Source organism: Capricornis sumatraensis, chromosome X, assembly GCF_032405125.1.
Source record: "Capricornis sumatraensis isolate serow.1 chromosome X, serow.2, whole genome shotgun sequence".
NCBI lineage: Eukaryota > Metazoa > Chordata > Mammalia > Artiodactyla > Bovidae > Capricornis > Capricornis sumatraensis.
Genome location: NC_091092.1, coordinates 22,835,356 through 22,854,178, shown reverse-complemented (window position 1 = coordinate 22,854,178; position 18,823 = coordinate 22,835,356). Strand labels below are relative to the sequence as shown.

At 36.1% G+C, this 18,823-nt stretch overlaps 1 protein-coding gene across 3 annotated transcripts in view; it reads right to left on the bottom strand.

Moving 5' to 3' along the window:
• The window catches only part of PLS3 (plastin 3), a 100,441-nt gene that overhangs the window by 19,549 nt on the left and 62,069 nt on the right, over positions 1-18,823 (bottom strand). For all 3 annotated transcript variants that reach the window (XM_068963074.1, XM_068963075.1, XM_068963073.1), the window contains 6 exons: positions 13,564-13,727; positions 7,555-7,684; positions 6,698-6,830; positions 3,768-3,849; positions 2,833-2,998; positions 770-912 (listed from right to left, as the gene is read on the bottom strand). In XM_068963074.1, the coding sequence (XP_068819175.1) occupies positions 770-912; positions 2,833-2,998; positions 3,768-3,849; positions 6,698-6,830; positions 7,555-7,684; positions 13,564-13,727 (818 nt within the window). The remainder of the gene's footprint in view (positions 1-769; positions 913-2,832; positions 2,999-3,767; positions 3,850-6,697; positions 6,831-7,554; positions 7,685-13,563; positions 13,728-18,823) is intronic.

Below are 18,823 nucleotides of genomic sequence, written 5' to 3'. Positions count from 1 at the left end.
AAAAAGCCTCTTGATGAGAGTGAAAGTGGAGAGTGAAAATGTTGGCTTAAAGCTCAACTTTCAGAAAACTAAGATCATGGCATCTGGTCCCATCACTTCATGGGAAATGGACAGGGAAACAGTGGAAACAGTAGTTGACTTTATTTTGGGGGGCTCCAAAATCACCGCAGATGGTGATTGCAGCCATGAAATTAAAAGACACTTACTCCTTGGAAGGAAAGTTATGACCAACCTAGACAGCATATTCAAAAGCAGAGACATTACTTTGTCAACAAAGGTCCATCTAGTCAAGGCTATGGTTTTTCCAGTGGTCATGTATGGATGTGAGTGTTGAACTATAAAGAAAGCTGAGCACTGAGGAATTGATGCTTTTAAACTGTGGTGTTGAAGAAGACTCTTGAGAGTCCCTTGGACTGCAAGGAGATCCAACTAGCCCATCCTAAAGGAAATCAGTCCTCGGTTATCTTTGGAAGGGCTGATGTTGAAGCTGAAACTCCAATACTTTGGCTACCTGATGTGAAGAGCTGACTCAGTTCAAAAGACCCTGATGCTGGGAAAGATTGAGGGCAGGAGGAGAAGGGGACAACAGAGGATGAGATGGTTGGATGGCATCACCGACTCAATGGACATGGGTTTGGGTACACTCTGGGAGTTGGTGATAGACAGGGAGGCCTGGCGTGCTGCGGTTCATGGGGTCGCAAAGAGTCGGACATCACTGAGTGAACTGAACTGAACTGAACTGAACTGAAGTATTTAACTAAACAGTTACCTTGATGTCAGCACTAAAATTGTTGATTTTCTGCCAGCCTGAGTTTTCCAAATGAAAGTTTGCCCATCTAAGCAGAAGCTCTTCTGGAGATAATTTCATAAGCTCCTCCAAAGTCTCACCATCTCGAAGTAAAGCAGCCAAGGCTATAAAGGTAAAAAAGAAAAACCCAACCGATATATTACATGGTAACAGTCATTACATGTTTACTGAGTCTTTTGACACTCTGTTAAGTAAGTAACAGAGGTACAAAAAGTACTGTGACCTAGTTCTTGGTTTTCAGGTACTCATAGTCTAATAATAAAGATAAATAAAAGTATACAATTAGTTATAAGATGATACTGATAGAAACACTTAATTACGAGAATACACAGCATTACATATTTTAACATCCTGATTATTCTTCACATTCCAAATACCAAGTAAGTTCTAGCTTTTAAGTTGAACATTGTCACATTATGTCATATATTTATATAAACTGTTCTTAAATAATATTAAAATCAGAGGCTTGGGGGAGTATGTTTAAAACTTTGGAGCCTTTTGATTAAAAGAGTATTCAAACCCTCTGGTATTTATATTTAAGCATAACTAACTCTTGAAGTGTTAAACCTGTTTTTTAAAATTAATTAATTTATTTTAACTGGAGGCTAATTACTTTACAATATTGTAGTGGTTTTTGCCACACCTGTTTTTATAGAAAAATAATTCAACATTATATTTTCTATAGCACCTAACATGTAAAGGCTATTTTTTTACAATTTTTTGTTGTTGAATTGAATATGCAGAAGAATCCAAGGGTTTTTGGGTAAATATCCCCAGAGGTAAGAGGTAGAAGCTTGAGCATCTGCACAGAGAACTATATAAATTTAGGCACTGTTTTCATGGAGAAGTTGTATAGTCCTTATGCAATAATTACTTCCCATAAGATAAAAGGAGATTTACACTGAACAAGAAGACTAAAACTGCCTGACTTCCAAAGAGGTCTAAGTAATATCTCTAATGGGCAAGTTTCATCTTTCATAGACTCCACTTCACACCATGTCATGCTGGCACTGAGGGATTTAAGTTAGGGCAGAGGCAACATTGTCACTTGTACAGAAACCTTCACATGCTCTCCATCTCCAAGTCAAAAGGCTGGAAAGGATTAAACAGCCTGACCTCTCTGCACCTGAGACCTTGTCAGAGATAAATCATTTGACTTATTACATGAGCCAATGTAGTTTAATTTTGTTGTCTTCCTTTCCTTGTTCAATGGACTTCAACTCTAACAAGATAAATACTGCTCTGAAGAGACCAGCAACTAGAAAATTTTTATTTGTTCAAATACAGGCCACTTTGAGTGGACTGAAAATTGTAAGTGTCATAAAGTCTTGGATAAATGTGCAGAATAGAACTGCTGACAGGTATTGTGAGACCCAGAAATACTGAGAACTGCCAATTTATATTCTTCCCCCAAAGTAACTGAAGATTGATATTGTGATTTCTGGAAGAAAATGTGAATATTTGGAGTGATGCTTAATATTTTAAACTTCAAAAGGAGAGGACAATGTAGCACTTCCTAGGACCTTAGGACAATTGTATCACATATGCTTATACATTCTACAAGTCTATGATGTGATATCAAAACCTATGCTGTAAAAATGGGGCTTCTGCTAATTCAGGAAATATGAGACCATCAAGGGCAGGTTAGAATATTTTTGAAGAGCCCTAAATCTATAATAGAATAGAAAAGGTATTAAAATTAATAGGAGATGGTGTGCCTGAGGGTGGTAATGGGGTGGGGACTATGTGAGTAGAGCAGAAAAGAACGTTGCACAAATTCCTTAAACTCTCTGGGTTTTCATGTCTTTATTGTGAAATGAATTCTAAAGAGCCAGACAAATGTTAATTACTACTAAAGAAGAAAGTTATGATTAGGCTGTTTTCCTGAATAACACTATAACATTACCTTCTGTTAATTCTAGTTATCATCTAATCACCTCAATTAGGTGAAAGCATGACAGTCTGCATGACTAGAAAAAAATAACCAATAAACAATTTTCAAGATCATGACTGTGTTTCATTACCTTCATTCCTGCTTAATTCAATGTCAGCAAACAAACCGATCTTAATGATCTGCCACAGCAGTCCCAAAACCAGGTGAGGTTTCCCAGCTCTCAAATCCTCTGCACCAATGTTCACAACATGACATCCAATGGCAGAAGCCGAGTTCAGTGCCAAGTTCAAGTTTTCCTGCAAGACAGCCAATTTATAATGCTTGCTTCTTGACCTTTCTGTTTTTTTAGTCTTTTTCTCCCTTCACTGAAATAACAGTAATGAAATTATGTATTAAATTTACCCATACATGATCCACAGAAAGCAATATCCAAGCTTTGGTATTAAAAGCATAGCTAAAACAAATCTAGCCTCATTTTTATAGTCTTTTTCAGATTTCCAAGGCAAGCTAAAAGCATTTTTAGTTAGTCCCTATTGAAAGATACCAACCCTAAAGGAAAAGGCTGAGTTACTAGAGTAAGTATATCCATGTGGGTTATGTGTTAAATTTCTTAAAATGCCTAAATGAGAGGTCTACTGAATACACATGAGAGTTCTATCAGTTCTGAATCTCCTCATCCCAAGAGATGGTCTTGCATAAGGAAATACTGCTATATAACACCCTAATACTAGATGGAAAATAAAAGCTTTCCATTCTTTAAGCATGCTAATTAACTTAAGAGCTTAAACGTGCTTGCTTATTTCTGTATGTTTGAACGCAAAATGTAATAAAAAGAATATAGGGCTTTGCAGTTAGATCTGGATTTGGACTTTAGTTCCAGCATTATTAACCTTGGTATAGCTCTGAAATCTTTCTGCATCTCAGCTTCTATGAAATCTGGAAAATAATCCTCTACTCAGAGCTGTTGTAAGAATTAAATGAGCAGATGCAAACTGCAGAGCCTTCAGTCTGTAAAACAGGTCCTCAAATAATAGTTTCATGGAAGGAGAGGAGAAGAGTGCATACCTGAATGATGAATGGTGTGAGTTTCTTCTTGTTGATTGCTCTCTCATCAATTGTATCAGGAACTGAAAGGTTGATCATTTTACTGAAACAGAAATTTTAAAATATTGACTTATTTTTTAAATAATCCATAAATATTCACAAATATTTTAAGGCTTATTATAACACATATCTCATGTAATCTGAAAAAAAAAGCAAGGTATGACTTTAGTCAGGTTGATCAAAAAAACACATGCATATAAAAATGCAAATAAAGGGAAGACCAAAGTGTTTATAGTAGTTGAATATTTCTGAGTTGGGCATTAGGGCATATTTTCTTATTTAATGTTTTGTACTTTTCACATTCTTTTACAAGAACAAATTACTTAGATATTAAAAACTTTGTTGAGTAAGTGTTAAAAACTGATAACATCCCACATTGAAGCTGAATATCTGTTAGATTATATAATGTATAATTAAAATGATTTCATCTACAAAGAGTGAAAATTAGTTAAGCATGAGATTCTTTCATTCACCAAATATTTATTGAGTAACTAGATGACACACAGGTACTATATTTGGTGCTAGAAATACAGTGATAATATCAATAGAAAGAAAAGTATTAATTAGGGCAGGATCTGACTTAGAACAACCTCATTTGATAAAATTTGGAGTTAGACTCTAACATTTTAGATGTTTATACTACTGCCCTAAAACAAGTTATTTTTAGAGAAAACCATACTTATTTCCATGCAAAATTTAAATATTAAATAAATAGTATCATATGAGTCTCTCTATTAAAATATGTGGGCAATTATTTCTTTACAGCCTATAAGTGGCAAGTAAAAGCATATCTCACATTTTTAGAAATCATCTTTTTAAACAACCAAAATGACCGTATTGGAAAAAAAAAATGAATTTTATATATTGTACACTGTCATCAGAAATATACCCACTGCACTGTTCTAAGTGTTCCAACATGTACTTACTTAATGCTCACAACAACTTTCTGAGCAAGCACAATAATATGGGGATCATAATGGATGGATCCTGAAATGCAAAGCAGTCAAGTACCTTTTTTTTTAAATAATTCTTCCCTGCTATGGTTTATTACTAGAGAAGGAAATGGCAACCCACTCCAGTATTCTTGCCTGGAGAATTTCATGGACAGAGGAACCTGGTAGGCTACAGTCCATGGGGTCACAGAGTCAGATGCAAATGAACACACACACATGGTTTATTACAGGATATTAAATATGGTTCCCTATGATATACAACCTAGATAGTATATTCAAAAGCAGAGACATTACTTTGCCAACTAAGGTCCGTCCAGTCAAGGCTATGGTTTTTCCTGTGGTCATGTATGGATGTGAGAGTTGGACTGGGAAGAAGGCTGAGTGCCGAATAATTGATGCTTTTGAACTGTGGTGTTGGAGAAGACTCTTGGGAGTCCCTTGGACTGCAAGGAGATCCAACCAGTCCATTCTGAAGGAGATCAACCCTGGGATTTCTTTGGAAGGAATGATGCTAAAGCTGAAACTCCAGTACTTTGGCCACCTCATGCGAAGAGTTGACTCACTGGAAAAGACTGCTGCTGGGAGGGATTGAGGGCAGGAGGAGAAGGGGACGACCGAGGATGAGATGGCTGGATGGCATCACGGACTTGATGGACGTGAGTCTGAGTGAACTCCGGGAGATGGTGATGGACAGGAAGGCCTGGCGTGCTGTGATTCATGGGGTCGCGAAGAGTCGGACACGACTAAGTGACTGAACTAAACTGAACTGATGATATACACTAGGACCTTGTTTATTTTATATATAGTGTATGTCTATATACACTATAAAACACTATAGTGTTTTACATATAGTGTATAGTGTACTTTATATATAGTGTGTGTCTGCTAATGCAAAACTCCTAATTTACCATCCCCCTTTTCCCCTTTGGTAATCATAAGCTTGTTTTCTATGTCCTTGAGTCTGTTAGTTTTATGAATAAGTTCATTTTTTAAAATTTCACATATAAATGATATCATGTAGTACTTGACTTTCTCTGACTTCACTTAGTATGATAATCTCTAGATCCATTCATGTTGCTGCAAATGGCATAATTTCATTCCTTTTATGGCTGAGTAGTGTTCCATTCATCTTCTTTATCCATTCCCCGTAGACTGACATTTAGGTCATTTCTGTGTCTTGGCTATTGTAAAACAGTGCTGCTATGAACACTGGGGTGCATGTATCTCTTTTAGTTTTCTCCAGACATATGCCCGAGAGTGGGATTGCTGGATCATATGGTAACTCTATTTGTAGTTTTTTAAGGAACCTCCATACTTTTTCCTATAGTGGCTGCACCAATTTACATTCCCACCAATAGTGTAGGAGAGTTCAAAGGGGTCAGTGTCTTGATTACAGTTATACAGATACTGAGAGGCAGAGCCTGAAAAGGAACCAGGCAGACTGACTGTAGAGCATGCTGTTAACCACTGTGCTCCACTATCTCAAAAAAGAGGTAAATCTACTGACAAGCTGTTGATAATCTTTTACCTTTTTGGCTGAGACACTGTTGGGTCTAAGGCAGCAGCAGTGACAAACATATTTTTCAGAAATAAGTAATTGGAGATTGAAAAGTGACAAGTGGCCTGTTTTTCTCTTTTGGAATTTATGGTACTTGAGAATAAAGAGATACTGACATAAAAGGCTTAACAAAGTTGAAATGCTTAGCTTGCTCAGTGATGAGAAGAAACTGGAAGCTGAAAGCTCCTCTAGAAAGAGGTGTCCAGTCTGAATGACTGAGTTTTAGATTCACCTTTGGTGGCACTTTCACAGACAGACCTGAAGATGAAATGGACAGAACCTAGACAACTTTCAATTCTAGTTTTTCCCCAAGAAGAATCTGTCAGGCATCCAGAAACGACTGTATCAATTACATGGAAGACTACTCTTGGAAATCTTACCAAAGCACAATTCCATCACCAACAGCTTTGAACAGGTCATCGGTATTTGGGTTCATTGGTATGACATGCCGGCAATCTGGATCATTTTCCAAAGCTTTGTTTATCCAGTTAACAAAAGCATATTTTTCTTCCTCTAAAATTATGTGGAATAAGAAGACATTAGTTTATACTTTAGGTTAAATATTTGACTTCTAAAGCCTGAAATAGCTGTTCATGAGCACAGCAGTTAGTATGTCATAAGCCTGTGTTATCCTCTTTGGAAACCCAAACAATTGAATGCAACACAATAGCTCTTAGGAGCTATAAAATTAACAAAGAAATAGAGCAAGGTTAACTGATCTTTACAGAAATTACAGAATTCTTAGAAGTTAGTTACAAAATTCTTTAAAAATTCTGTTTATATTACCATAGCTGGTGCTAGTGGTAAAGAACCCACCTGCTGATGCAGGAGACAAAAGAGACGTGGGTTCCATCCCTGGGTCAGGAAGATCCCCTGGAGGAGGGCATGGCAACCCACTCCAGCATTCTTGCCTGGAGAATCCCATGGCTAGGGGAGCTACAGTCTATATGGTCGTAAAAGAGTCGGACACGACTAAAGCGACTTAGCACACACTGCTATAATAAAGCCTATTATTGTATCATGTGTTGTATCATATCAGTATTGTATCATGGCTCTTACAAGCTAACAAAGCTATATAATAAATACCTGTAATGCTTTCATGGCAAGTATTAGCCCCAGTCCAAATACAGACCACAACAACTTCAACTGTATTCTTACCTAGGAGGCAGGGTTTTTCTAGAGCCTCTCCTTGACATTGTAGCAGGCACCTTATGTAGTTCACTATGTTAACCATTACCTGAGTAAGAATGCTGCGTTCCTTCACTGGACAGCTCTGAAGTTCCTCCCAGAGCACAAATCCCTTCTTTCCTGTTGATGGCTTTGCGGAAGGTTTTGGCTATATCACTGCTTTTTACCTCTTGGAAAATCTATTAATGAAAACATGTTGCTGATTCACAATTTTCAATCTGGCACAACCATAAGCATATTGATCTTCTTTTATATGCTGGTAACCTACATTCCCCCCACAGGTGATGAGTGTTAAAAGATAAGGCAAAACTAAGCTTGAGTTTTTAAAATGCTAAACAAGTACTTCAATACTGCTACCAAAAATGAAGCACCAGAAATCAACTGTACACACTTGTCAAAAACATTAAATGCCACATGCATTGAAATCTGCTTTAAGCCAAAAACTAGCGTAGTTCAAAGGCATAGGTAAATCTATAAATTTCCTAGAACAAGAAAGACTCTGTTCTTTTCCTGCAAAGAAAAGACTGAAGGATTTCCCCCTTCTTTAAGCATGATACACAGTGCAAAGAAATATGGAAATTTTATAGTTCAACCAAAAAAAAAAAAACTATTTCTTATCCTGGAGTAGCTTGGTAACAGCTAGAACAGAATAATAAGGGGGAAAATATGCTTAGTTGGCAGCAGGAGATGAATAAACCCAGAAAAGAGGCTTTTCAGTGATTTTCTCTTCACAAGAAGGCACAATACCAGGATGGAACAAAGCAAATTTCACACCCTACTCTAACCGATTGACTGAATGACTGGACATTTCAAAGGTCTGCCTATGTAAGTCTGAAATACTGGAATTACCTAACCTCCAGTGTGTTCCTGAGCTATCAATGTACGTGGCTAAATTAGCCACCACCAGAAAAACAAGAGCAAGATGTAGTATTTTGATAAAAACTCTTTTAAAAGTTGTTTGGAACACACCAGGCTTATTGAAGGAAACTTAGAACCCTAATGGAAAAGTCACTAAGCAAATAGAAGATAACTCAAAGGCCTTTAGCATTATTGACAAGTACATACTCATACACACACCTCAGGAGGGGTAGCCTATATGTGAAGGTCACAGAACAGAGTCGTGGTATTTAGCAGTTCAGGCTGTGTCTGTGACAGCAGGCATGAGCAGGCATGAAATACAGCCCACACTTCCCTAAGCAGGCCTGGGGTCTTGTGCAAGACTGTGGCAGGCAGAAACACAAGTGCCTTTTCACATTTAGTCTTTCCAGGAGGACGCCTTTTTGTAATTAATTGACCAAGAGAGTGACTTTTGTAACCAGCAGGAAAGTTGCTGTAACCCTGTCACAAAGTCATCTTTTCCTGTTACCATCCTTAAATCCTGGTCTTCCTTGGACTTATAAACACAATTATTTTATTTAGGAAAATGGTAAGCACGAAGTTTTACAAAATCAAGCTTATTTATTTTCTATAGCTGTGATTTTATGCTATGCCTATAATTTCAGAGGTGGACTTTTAGAATGGGTGTGTGTGTTTGTGTGTGCACGCCTCCATCTATTATGTATAATATATAGACACACATAAACTGACTACCAATGAAATCACTCTTCCTTCTCTCTGGCCATTATACTGACTCCTATTAAGTATCAATAGTGTGGAGCTGATTCATGTACTCTGGGTAATTTTCAAATTATTAAAATCATTTTTACTCACACTCTGATTTCAACTGGAATTTCATTTATTTCCCTGTACCATCCAAGCCAAGGTTATACAACAAAATGGTTGCTTGGGAATACAGCAGTTTTCATTGTGATACATTTTGTTCTAACAGGTCTCTTTTTGGTAACTATCCATCTGCTCCGTGAAAAAGCAATATTCACTATCCCACCTCATTCTGAACTCTACTTCATTTAGTAGAACAGTGTCTAGTAAATTAAAATCCAAAATCTAAGTCTTTTCCTCAAGACTGAGATACTATAAATCACTGGAATGACGAAAAAAAGCTCCCAATGTGACTGCCTTGGAGTTACTGCCTCAGAATAACATATGAAAAGTTAATTTTCTTATTACAATTATTTTTGTCTTAAGGATCATTACCTTCTAAAATTAGGTTGCTTCCGTGATCACAATTTCAGCTGAAAAAATCCAAGTTTGCATATATCATGCAAAAGAGGAGTAACACAAATAATAATCATTTAAAAAAAGAATCTCTACAATGTTCTAATACAATTACATAGCTCTACTTAAACCCTTGATGCTTGAGAATGACACGTTGAATGCAAAGATGCAATTAAATTAGTTACATTTTCAATTGTCTTACAAAATTTACATGACCTTGCTTTTCTAAATATCTTTAAATAAATTCTTCCAGCCAAGTGCAAATTTGCAGTTTCATAGTATTTTCATCTGTTCTTTGTATTTTAAACAAATGTTAAAAGATAGGAGATGACTGAAGATTTACGTATTTGTTCAATGGATTCACCAAGTGAGAATGAACACTTTATTTTCTACTTTAGTAAAGAAATCTCTCCAGTGGATGATAAGACAATTTCAGTATAAGCCTTGGCTTAACAAAAATCTCTGAAATCAGAGAAAACACCAGGCCAGCTACTGTGCTGGAGAGTTGTCAATGAATCTATTCAAAGCTGCCTGTTGTGATACTAATGAGCTCACTGTTTCACGCTGTTTTCCCTCCAGGAGGAGGGACTTGCTTTATCATGTATGAACAAACTCCTGGTGTACACTGCTCTCTCTGGTTCTATACATCTTTTCCAGTCTCTTTTATGAAACATATATGTCCTATACTCCTTTTGAAAGTGTCATCACCTTCCTAGATGAACACTAGTGGTCAAATCAAAGCAATGCAGAGACGTAAGAGTTTAAGAAAGAAAGATTTCAGAAAGAATTGCAAAAAAATATGACTGGCTTCCAGTGTTTGAGGTTTGTTTCCAATATAGTAGGTTTGAATTTTTACTTTTTGGAAATCTGTTGTAGGCCTAAACTTAGTAATAATAGGAAGAGGACATTGCTTGTTTAATAAATAGAAATAACTACCAACAACTAATACTTCTATAGTATTTGCTATATACCAGGCACAGTTCTAAGCACTTTGCTTATATGAAGTTATTATCTCTATGATATACTGGTCTTTTTATAGATGTAGGAAAATACCTTACTACAATCTAAGAAGTATAAAAATCTAGTAACTTGGTTTTGAAATACTCAAGAGAAACAAGATCAGCTAATATATATTTAATTTTAATGTGCGAAGTTTACATATAATTTGGGGACTCTTTTCTGCCATATATATATATATATATATATATATATATATATATATATATATATATCTCCTTCTCCAAAATTAATATAGACATTTTGTTGGTAGCCTGGTTTGCAATTAGTACCTTTTAAGCAGCAATTTAAATAAAAACCAAAAATCTAACATGCAAGAACATGTTTATTTCTATTTCCTTATGTTAATCCCTGACAGGAATAATGTGCTTCTGTTAGGGGAAGCACACTGACTGAAACCGCCCACCCTGGCCAGGCACCATAATAACCATTTGCATGAGTTGTTTTATGATAGGAGGTCCTGGTAAGGAACAGGGAACTAATAAGCCACCACCAACCGGAAGAGTTCAGAAAAGGTCAAAAGGAGATACCACATGTCCGACCACCTCGCAGAATCCTTCTCTCTGGCATCCATCTTGGCTGAACAAGGTGTGCACCACCAGGAGGGACTCTGAGTCAGAATGATTGGCTAAAGACAACCTGGAAACTAATCCCATCACCATAAAACCCAAGACTTCGAGCCAGGTGGCAGAGCTGTCCTCCTGGGTTCCCTTACCCTACTGCTCTCCACCCAGGTGCCCTTTCCCAATAAAATCTCTTGCTTTGTCAGCACATGTGTCTCCTCGGACAATTCATTTCTGAGTATTAGACAAGAGCCCAGTTTCGGGCCCTGGAAGGGGTCCCCCTTCCTGCAACACTTCCTTTTTCTCAGATAACTAGGATCTAAGATATTTTGCCTAATGATTTGTAAGAGGTTTCATTGATGACAAGGCAGATGGGAATGGACAGATGTCTGCTTGGTTAATCATACACCCATCTTTCTTTCAGTACAGTCATGGTGGTGTCATTCTGAAACTTCAGGTGAGTTATTTTACTGTCTTCCTTTCCAAATTTTTGAACAAAGAGGGGTAACTGACAAAGCCATTAGTTCCCTGTGTAATGTTGGGCAAGTCACTTCCTTTTTGAGAAACTCAGGCTTTTTTTTTTAATTTGAGAAATGAAGGAGTATAAACATATTGATTTCTTCCAATTCTCAAACATATATATTTTAACCAACAAGGTTCTCATTAGTATTTTATTTTTTAAAAAGTCCCGGGTGATGCCAAAATTATGAAGCTTATTATTCACTTTTAAAGAAAATATGAGGTTAGTCACAGCCACAAACAGCTGTGTGGAATCAGCAACATTTCAAAATATACAAAATTAAATATTTCCCTAAGATGATTTTTCTCAAAGACAGTTTCATAACCGTCTCCTTAAAAATACTGGCACACTGCACATCTTGATTATTTAAGTCTGTTCTTCCTAGTAGATTAAAAAATTCTGAGCAGCAAACTATATCAAAAGTAAGCAATCGTAGTTCACCACCACTCTAAGCTGCTTTAAATTCACAATTAAACATGCAGTTACAAGAGGGGCAAGTTATACATCAGAGGACATGCAAGTGCTCACATTGCAAGTCAATTGCAACTTACTATTGAACACAGGATTTAAAACAAAAGGCTTTGGCAATAACTGGAGGCAAAAAAATGGTGGGGAGGAAATCAGTATTGCAAAAGAAGATAGCAAGAACTATAATAACATTATAATTCTGAACCTTGTGCATTTTAAAACAGTAATGCTCCCTTCCTCCCTGCCCCACCCCCAGGCAAATGCTATCTATCAGAAGAGCAGACATCATTACTTAGTCAAATTTGCTTCTGGAACTCTCCAGGTGTTCTAAAGGGGCTAATTCTAATAGGAGAAAATATATCAGAATTTCACTTGCTATATTGAGCTGTGGTTACTGATGGGAGTATATGTTATCATTTCAGGTGTCTTGGGGCAAAAACAAACCTTAGAAAAGATAGGAGTGCTAGAAGTTTGTGATAATATTAGGCACTAATTATTATCTGTAATACACATAAGGAATGCCAAATAAGATCTAGTCAAACTCAGTCTTAAATCAATAATAAAATGATGAAATCTTAAGAGTGTTGTTATTTGAGGAAACAGCTATTCTTTAATATCTATCTCAAATACTTTGTCAATGAATATGGATGGAAAATGTCCTATGTCCAGAAAAATTTTGACCCCACTAGCTAGCAGCTAAAAGCATTAAATTTCAATAATGAGTACCACACACACACTCTGCTAAGCGCTGAGTATGGAACACTAGGTGCTTGGGAGTAGAATTAAGAAATCAGCCCCTAACCTTGAAGAGTATTTGATGATACTAGAGAAGAAAACAAGAATTTTAACTGCTTCTTCCAATGGATTAAAAAGATATGTTTCTAACTTTTAATTATCAAAATCATCATCCTAGGGAAAATGGTACAGTTAACTACTACTGCCACAAGATTAGCAAACATGTTTTTAATCAGAAAGTTGAACTCAGGAAGCTTCCAAGACTGTGAGTCAGGGTGTATCATTAACGTTTGGGACCACGCTGTTCACCTATAGAAACAGCACTTAAAGGATGTGATTTCACACCTTGAAAAATGTTCTTTAATTACGCCTCCCCCTAAGAAGACTGTTCACCTTACACAGCAAGCAGAGTATTATATCTTTTATTCTGTCAGTGTTTTTTTCTCAGTTTTTTTGTTAAGGTATTCTAATGGCTAAAAGAATGAGCTAAATATAGTGGGTGAGATGAGAGAAATTTTATTAGTTATAACAATACTACTATGATATATTTAGGAACTTAATAGGACTTATTACTAAGAGACCCCACAAGACAAAGAAGCAATCACTACTTCTAATAAATGGTAGGTTTTCACATACTTACATAAACAAATTCGTCAAAACTTATCTTCCCATCTTTATTCCTGTCACCATCCAGCATGAGTTTTTGAATAATTTCTCTCACTTTATATCCAGGTAATGGCATATTAGCTTCCTTGAAAAGCTCATGAAGTTCATAGTCACAAATGAATCCATTGCTGTTGAGGTCTTTTTGATAAGGGAAAACAAGCAAAAAAGGAAATAAATTAACCTATAGAATATTTTTCTTCATTTTAGACTCAGTTCTTAAAGCTTTAAGTTTATTAGCTCGCCTAAATACAATATTATCCTTTCTTATTGTTTGCTACCTAAAGAGGTCTGAAAGGGAAATGCAAATTTTAACTGAAAGGGCATGGCTTGTATCATGTTTCTTGTATTTTGAACTGTATAAGTAGCTTTGCTTAAAAATAGCATCCCTCATATTAGGAAAGCACAGTTATCTAATAAAATTATCATTAAATCATAAAGCTGACAGACTTCAGAATAGATTATACACCAATAAAACACTGCCATGCTATAAAACAATTCTTACTGTAGCTATTTAGGAGTTTTATGCCCCTTATTCTCCCCTTTGTCAAAGATAACAGTTTGTGATTAATGCTAATTATATTATATAGAACACCTGAAATATGCTATCCTCTTGAGTGCCAATTTTTTCAAGAGTTAATGTAAATAAATGTTAATACAAAACAAATACAGAGTTCATAAAAATAAATGCAGTCATAAGTAATGCAAATGTTTAAATGAAGTCTACAAATAATTTTAAAATTTTTGTGCTTTCATAATTTTAACAGGGTATCTAAGTGCTGATAATGCTTATTCTGAAACAATTAAAAATGGAAAAAAATGATCAATGACTAAAAGTTAATTTATTGGAAAAGAGGGCTAATGTCCTATGGTGTAATTTTTTAGTAAAGACTGTTGGACTTTGACCAGCTATTTCATAAACTTAAATGTTCAGAAATGCTTTTGATTCCTTAGCTCCTATACTGATTTTCATATATAAATTTAATTATAATAGAGGGAAACAATCTGAATAGAGAAATGACTCAAGATGATGCCAACACCATTTAAGAAGATATACTATGAAGTTAATCTCTTTGATGTATTACTTAAAAACTGTACCAAAACAAAAAATAAAACAAAATTGCACCAGATACTGTTCGTAAGATTGGAGATACTGCAACCAATGAAACAAAGTCTTGCTAGACAAAAGCTCACCTTCTCATGACAACTAATAAGCAAGTAACATATAGCATAAATGCTATGAAGAAAAATAAAGAGGGGTAAGGGGTTAGAATGGGGGCTATTTTGCCCTCCAGGGAACATTCAGTGCATAAAGGCCAAGAATGCTACTAAAAATCCTCCAGTGCATATGACCCCCACTCCCACTCCTATCCTGCAACACAGAATTGTGCAGCTCAACATTTCAGTAACGCTGAAGTTGAAGAACCCTGGGTTATAGTGACAGGTGGGGATATGGGTGATGGTGGGAGTGCTATTTAGAGAGAATCATCAAGGATGGCCACTTTGACGAGGTAATATTTGAATGAAGACTTAACCTGAGGTAAGAAAGTGAATCATGTGGCTATTTGTGGGGGGCAGATTTTAGGTAGAGGAAAGAGCAAATGCAGTCTGTGATGTGGAAATGTGTCTGACGTGTTTTGGGGACAGCAAAGATCCAGTATGACTTGAGCAGAGTGAGCAAAGGACAAAATGAGAGATGAGGTCAGGGAACTGATCATGGAAGCTCTTATAGGGCATGATACACACTCTGGATTTTCTTCTAAGTGTGACTGTGAAGCAAAATTGATATTAGCCAACGTAGGCCAAATATTAAAATATTAAATCCCCTGTGTGAAACCATTTCCCTAATAAACTGAAAGCTGATGAAATTGTTATGTTTAGTTTTAATGAAGTATATGATTCTAGAGTCAAATATTCTTAAGCATAGATTACCATATTTTAAATCTATCAATTAAAATATTCATACTTTTAAAGCATCATCACCAAAGTACCCAACACTTCTGAAAATAGTTCACTAATAGTTCCTTCAAGGTAAAGTACTTGATTCCTCTTAGGGCACATCTTCACTGTTTTTGCTTTGAACGTATAAAAGGCCATACATCAAACACTTTATTAGTAAGTGTTTATATGCAGAAATCAATCCAGCAACGACATCTGCATTTGCTAAAAAGAACAAAGTAATCCACATGGCACTGTGGTAGGATTTTAGCAACTTCTGATGAATGAAATTCTTGGGTTTAAATACACCTTTCCCCATGCACATACCAATCTGTTTCTCCCATTTTCTTTAAAAAGCAAAAAGACCACTCAGTTCTAGAGAGTGTGACAAAGCGAAAGATACACAGCATACACAACAAGAGGGAGTAATGTGACACAGCTCTAACTACATTTAATTTGCCTAAGTCATCTCTCCAGATCATAGTTTTCTCATCTGTAAAAGGGGGGCTTCATTTGATCTTAGAGAAGATCCCCTTTTAGCTCTAAAAAACTGGAGATAAAAACCCATCATACATATGAAAAACAAATATAGAGTAATAACATTCTGATCATTATTAAACCTTAGTATCCAACCACCATATTCCTTCATTTTATTATATCTATAGAGAAGGAGACGGCATATTCCTTTTGACTATTGAAACTTTGTCCACACAAGCAATTTCTGATAGAAAGATATTTTAAAACATACTCTATTTTCCTCTGACTTCTGAAATGACATATCAGAACATAATTTAATTGTGTTACTTACTCCACCTTGGACCTAGCATGTTGTTCTTTTTGTATTCTCAGTGATATAATAGAAGTGGAAGGCAGAGATGTTTATTTTTTTATCTATTATGCTGGAGAACCATAATGAATTCAAAACTACATGAAACTGACAAAGGCACTGAGTCTAGTCTGTCCGGCAGTTTCTTTGCTTTAGGTAGAAGAGAGGTGCAGGCAATGGGGGAACTACCACTTGTGTGCACCCTCTCTGAAATAACCTCTCTTGAGCATTAATTAGAAGCTCACTGATGTGATTAAAAGATGCCAGGAAATAGCCACCCTAAAATATAACTAGCATAAAATAACCACATGTGGAAATACCATTTTGAAGTAAGAGAAGTAATAACAGATGCTTTCAGCAATGGACAGAAATGTTTTAAAGGGGGTCTGGAGGAATATGAATTTGTTATTACCTGACAATCTTATGAGATTGTAAAAATCTCTTGATAAAGATTCTCCTAAATCTTTCTCCAATCCCAGTATGTAGCACAGTTTCTTGCACAAAATAAGCAGAGGGAAAAATTATTTTTGTTGAACCAGTGATCCTGAAGTATTTTTAAATTAATTTTTATTGGAGTATACTTGATTTACAATGTTGTTGGTTTCTGCTGTACAGCAAAGTGAATCAGTTATACATATACATATACCTACTCTTTTTTAGATTCTATTCCCATGTAAGTCATTACAGAATATTGAGCGTTCTCTGTGCTATACAGTAGGTTCTTATCAGGATCCTCAAGTATTAAACCAGGAAAATAATGCTCTAATCTAATGAGCATTTTAAAAACATAAATAAGCAAACAACAATGAGCAAAAAATGAAGAAATAGCACTGATAGACTGAATGGCACTCCATCAGGAAACCCTGAGGACAAAAATATCCCTTAAATAACATTCAATCTCATTCCCTTTGTTCTAATTCTGTCCCCACCCAGCAGCCTTCAGATCTGTAATTTGGTTTTCTAAGTGAACACACCCACCAAGGAGTATCCAAGTAGACTACCAGTGATGGCTGGCAGGTCAGGACCTCTCTCTCATTCTAAATGTAGAAACCTGCTTTGACTTTATTAAGAAAAACTGTGTACTTGCATGGCATGAATCAACCTCCAGAGCAAATCAAGTACCTATTCTGTGGCAGGCACAGGGCTAGACACCAAAGATACAGAATTAACCAGACAGAACGTTTGGTTCTTCCTTGAAACTGTGGCTTCAAAATCCTTATAAAGTCTGGAGTTACTTGGAATCTCTCTCCTGTATCTTTCCTGGTATGGCAAAAGAATAGTTGACCATGTGTCATCTTCTTCTACATATTTGTAAAGTTTTACCTTTTACCTACTCTGTTTCTCCATATTTTAAAAGCAGAGCAAGCTTGTACTACCTCCTGAGATCAAAGGCATTTTAGTGTTAGTACTAGTAAATTACTGCAAGGCTTTCTGTCTCTAAATCATACCTTTTGAAGAAAACAATTTTAATTTCAATAAGAAGGCAGAGGGAGCCTTAAAAGGCAGCTTGAGATTAATTTTAGAAAATCTCCCAGCTGCTAAAGTACTTGAAAGACAAAATAGGGTGCAATTACTTTAAAAGAGTTTTAGGCTAATTTTACTCCCAATCTCCAGCCAAAACACACACAAAACAGTTTTAACAACTGGAAATCACAACCTCCTGGCATAATGGTAGTCCTTTATTTTCTTATTAAAGCTGTCAATATTCTGGAGGCCCTTTCTGGCTCATTTGCCCCTTCTTCATTAACTACTCATTGGCATGGGGTGGAACAAGTTTTGCATTTCGAACACTCTTCTGTTCCAGCATTGTATTTTTGACCACCTGATAACATAGACATTATCATACAGCCTATATTATCTAGAGCATTTTCAATGTTTCTGTAAGCATGGGTCTCAACATTTTGGTTCAGAAAATATGGTCAGTGTGGGTAGACACTGAAGGGCTAGAGAGAGGAGGGGAGAAGAAACTCCACCTACCTATTGAACAAAGTTCCCACATAGAGTCCAGAGCTAAATTTCAAGAAATGAATCAAGTGTTCTATTTTTAAAGAAAAATTGCTATACTTAAAAAAAAAAAAACAACACACACACACACAAAGATGCTCCCAAGGGTGTACCAGAGAGGCCTCTGTCTTTTATACTGGCTGCTAAATTCATCAGAAAGGAATCAAATGTTTTTATCAACAGATTCTGTCTGTCTGTCTGTCTATGATGACACGTGTAGATTCACATCTGCACTTAAAAAAAAACAAACAAAAAAAACACACAAAACCTTACTATGCTCTTAAGAAGTATTATTTTAGATGTCAGTTAACTCTCCCCAAACCCTCCCCCCAAGTAACCTTAAAGTAAATAAACTTATTATACAGCCATGTTCCTGCAGAAGTTTGAATCACACCAAGAATGCATATCCTTAAAAGGAAATGTTTTCCCTCCCCTTGCATCCTGTTATTTAAGCTATTTTAAGTACTTG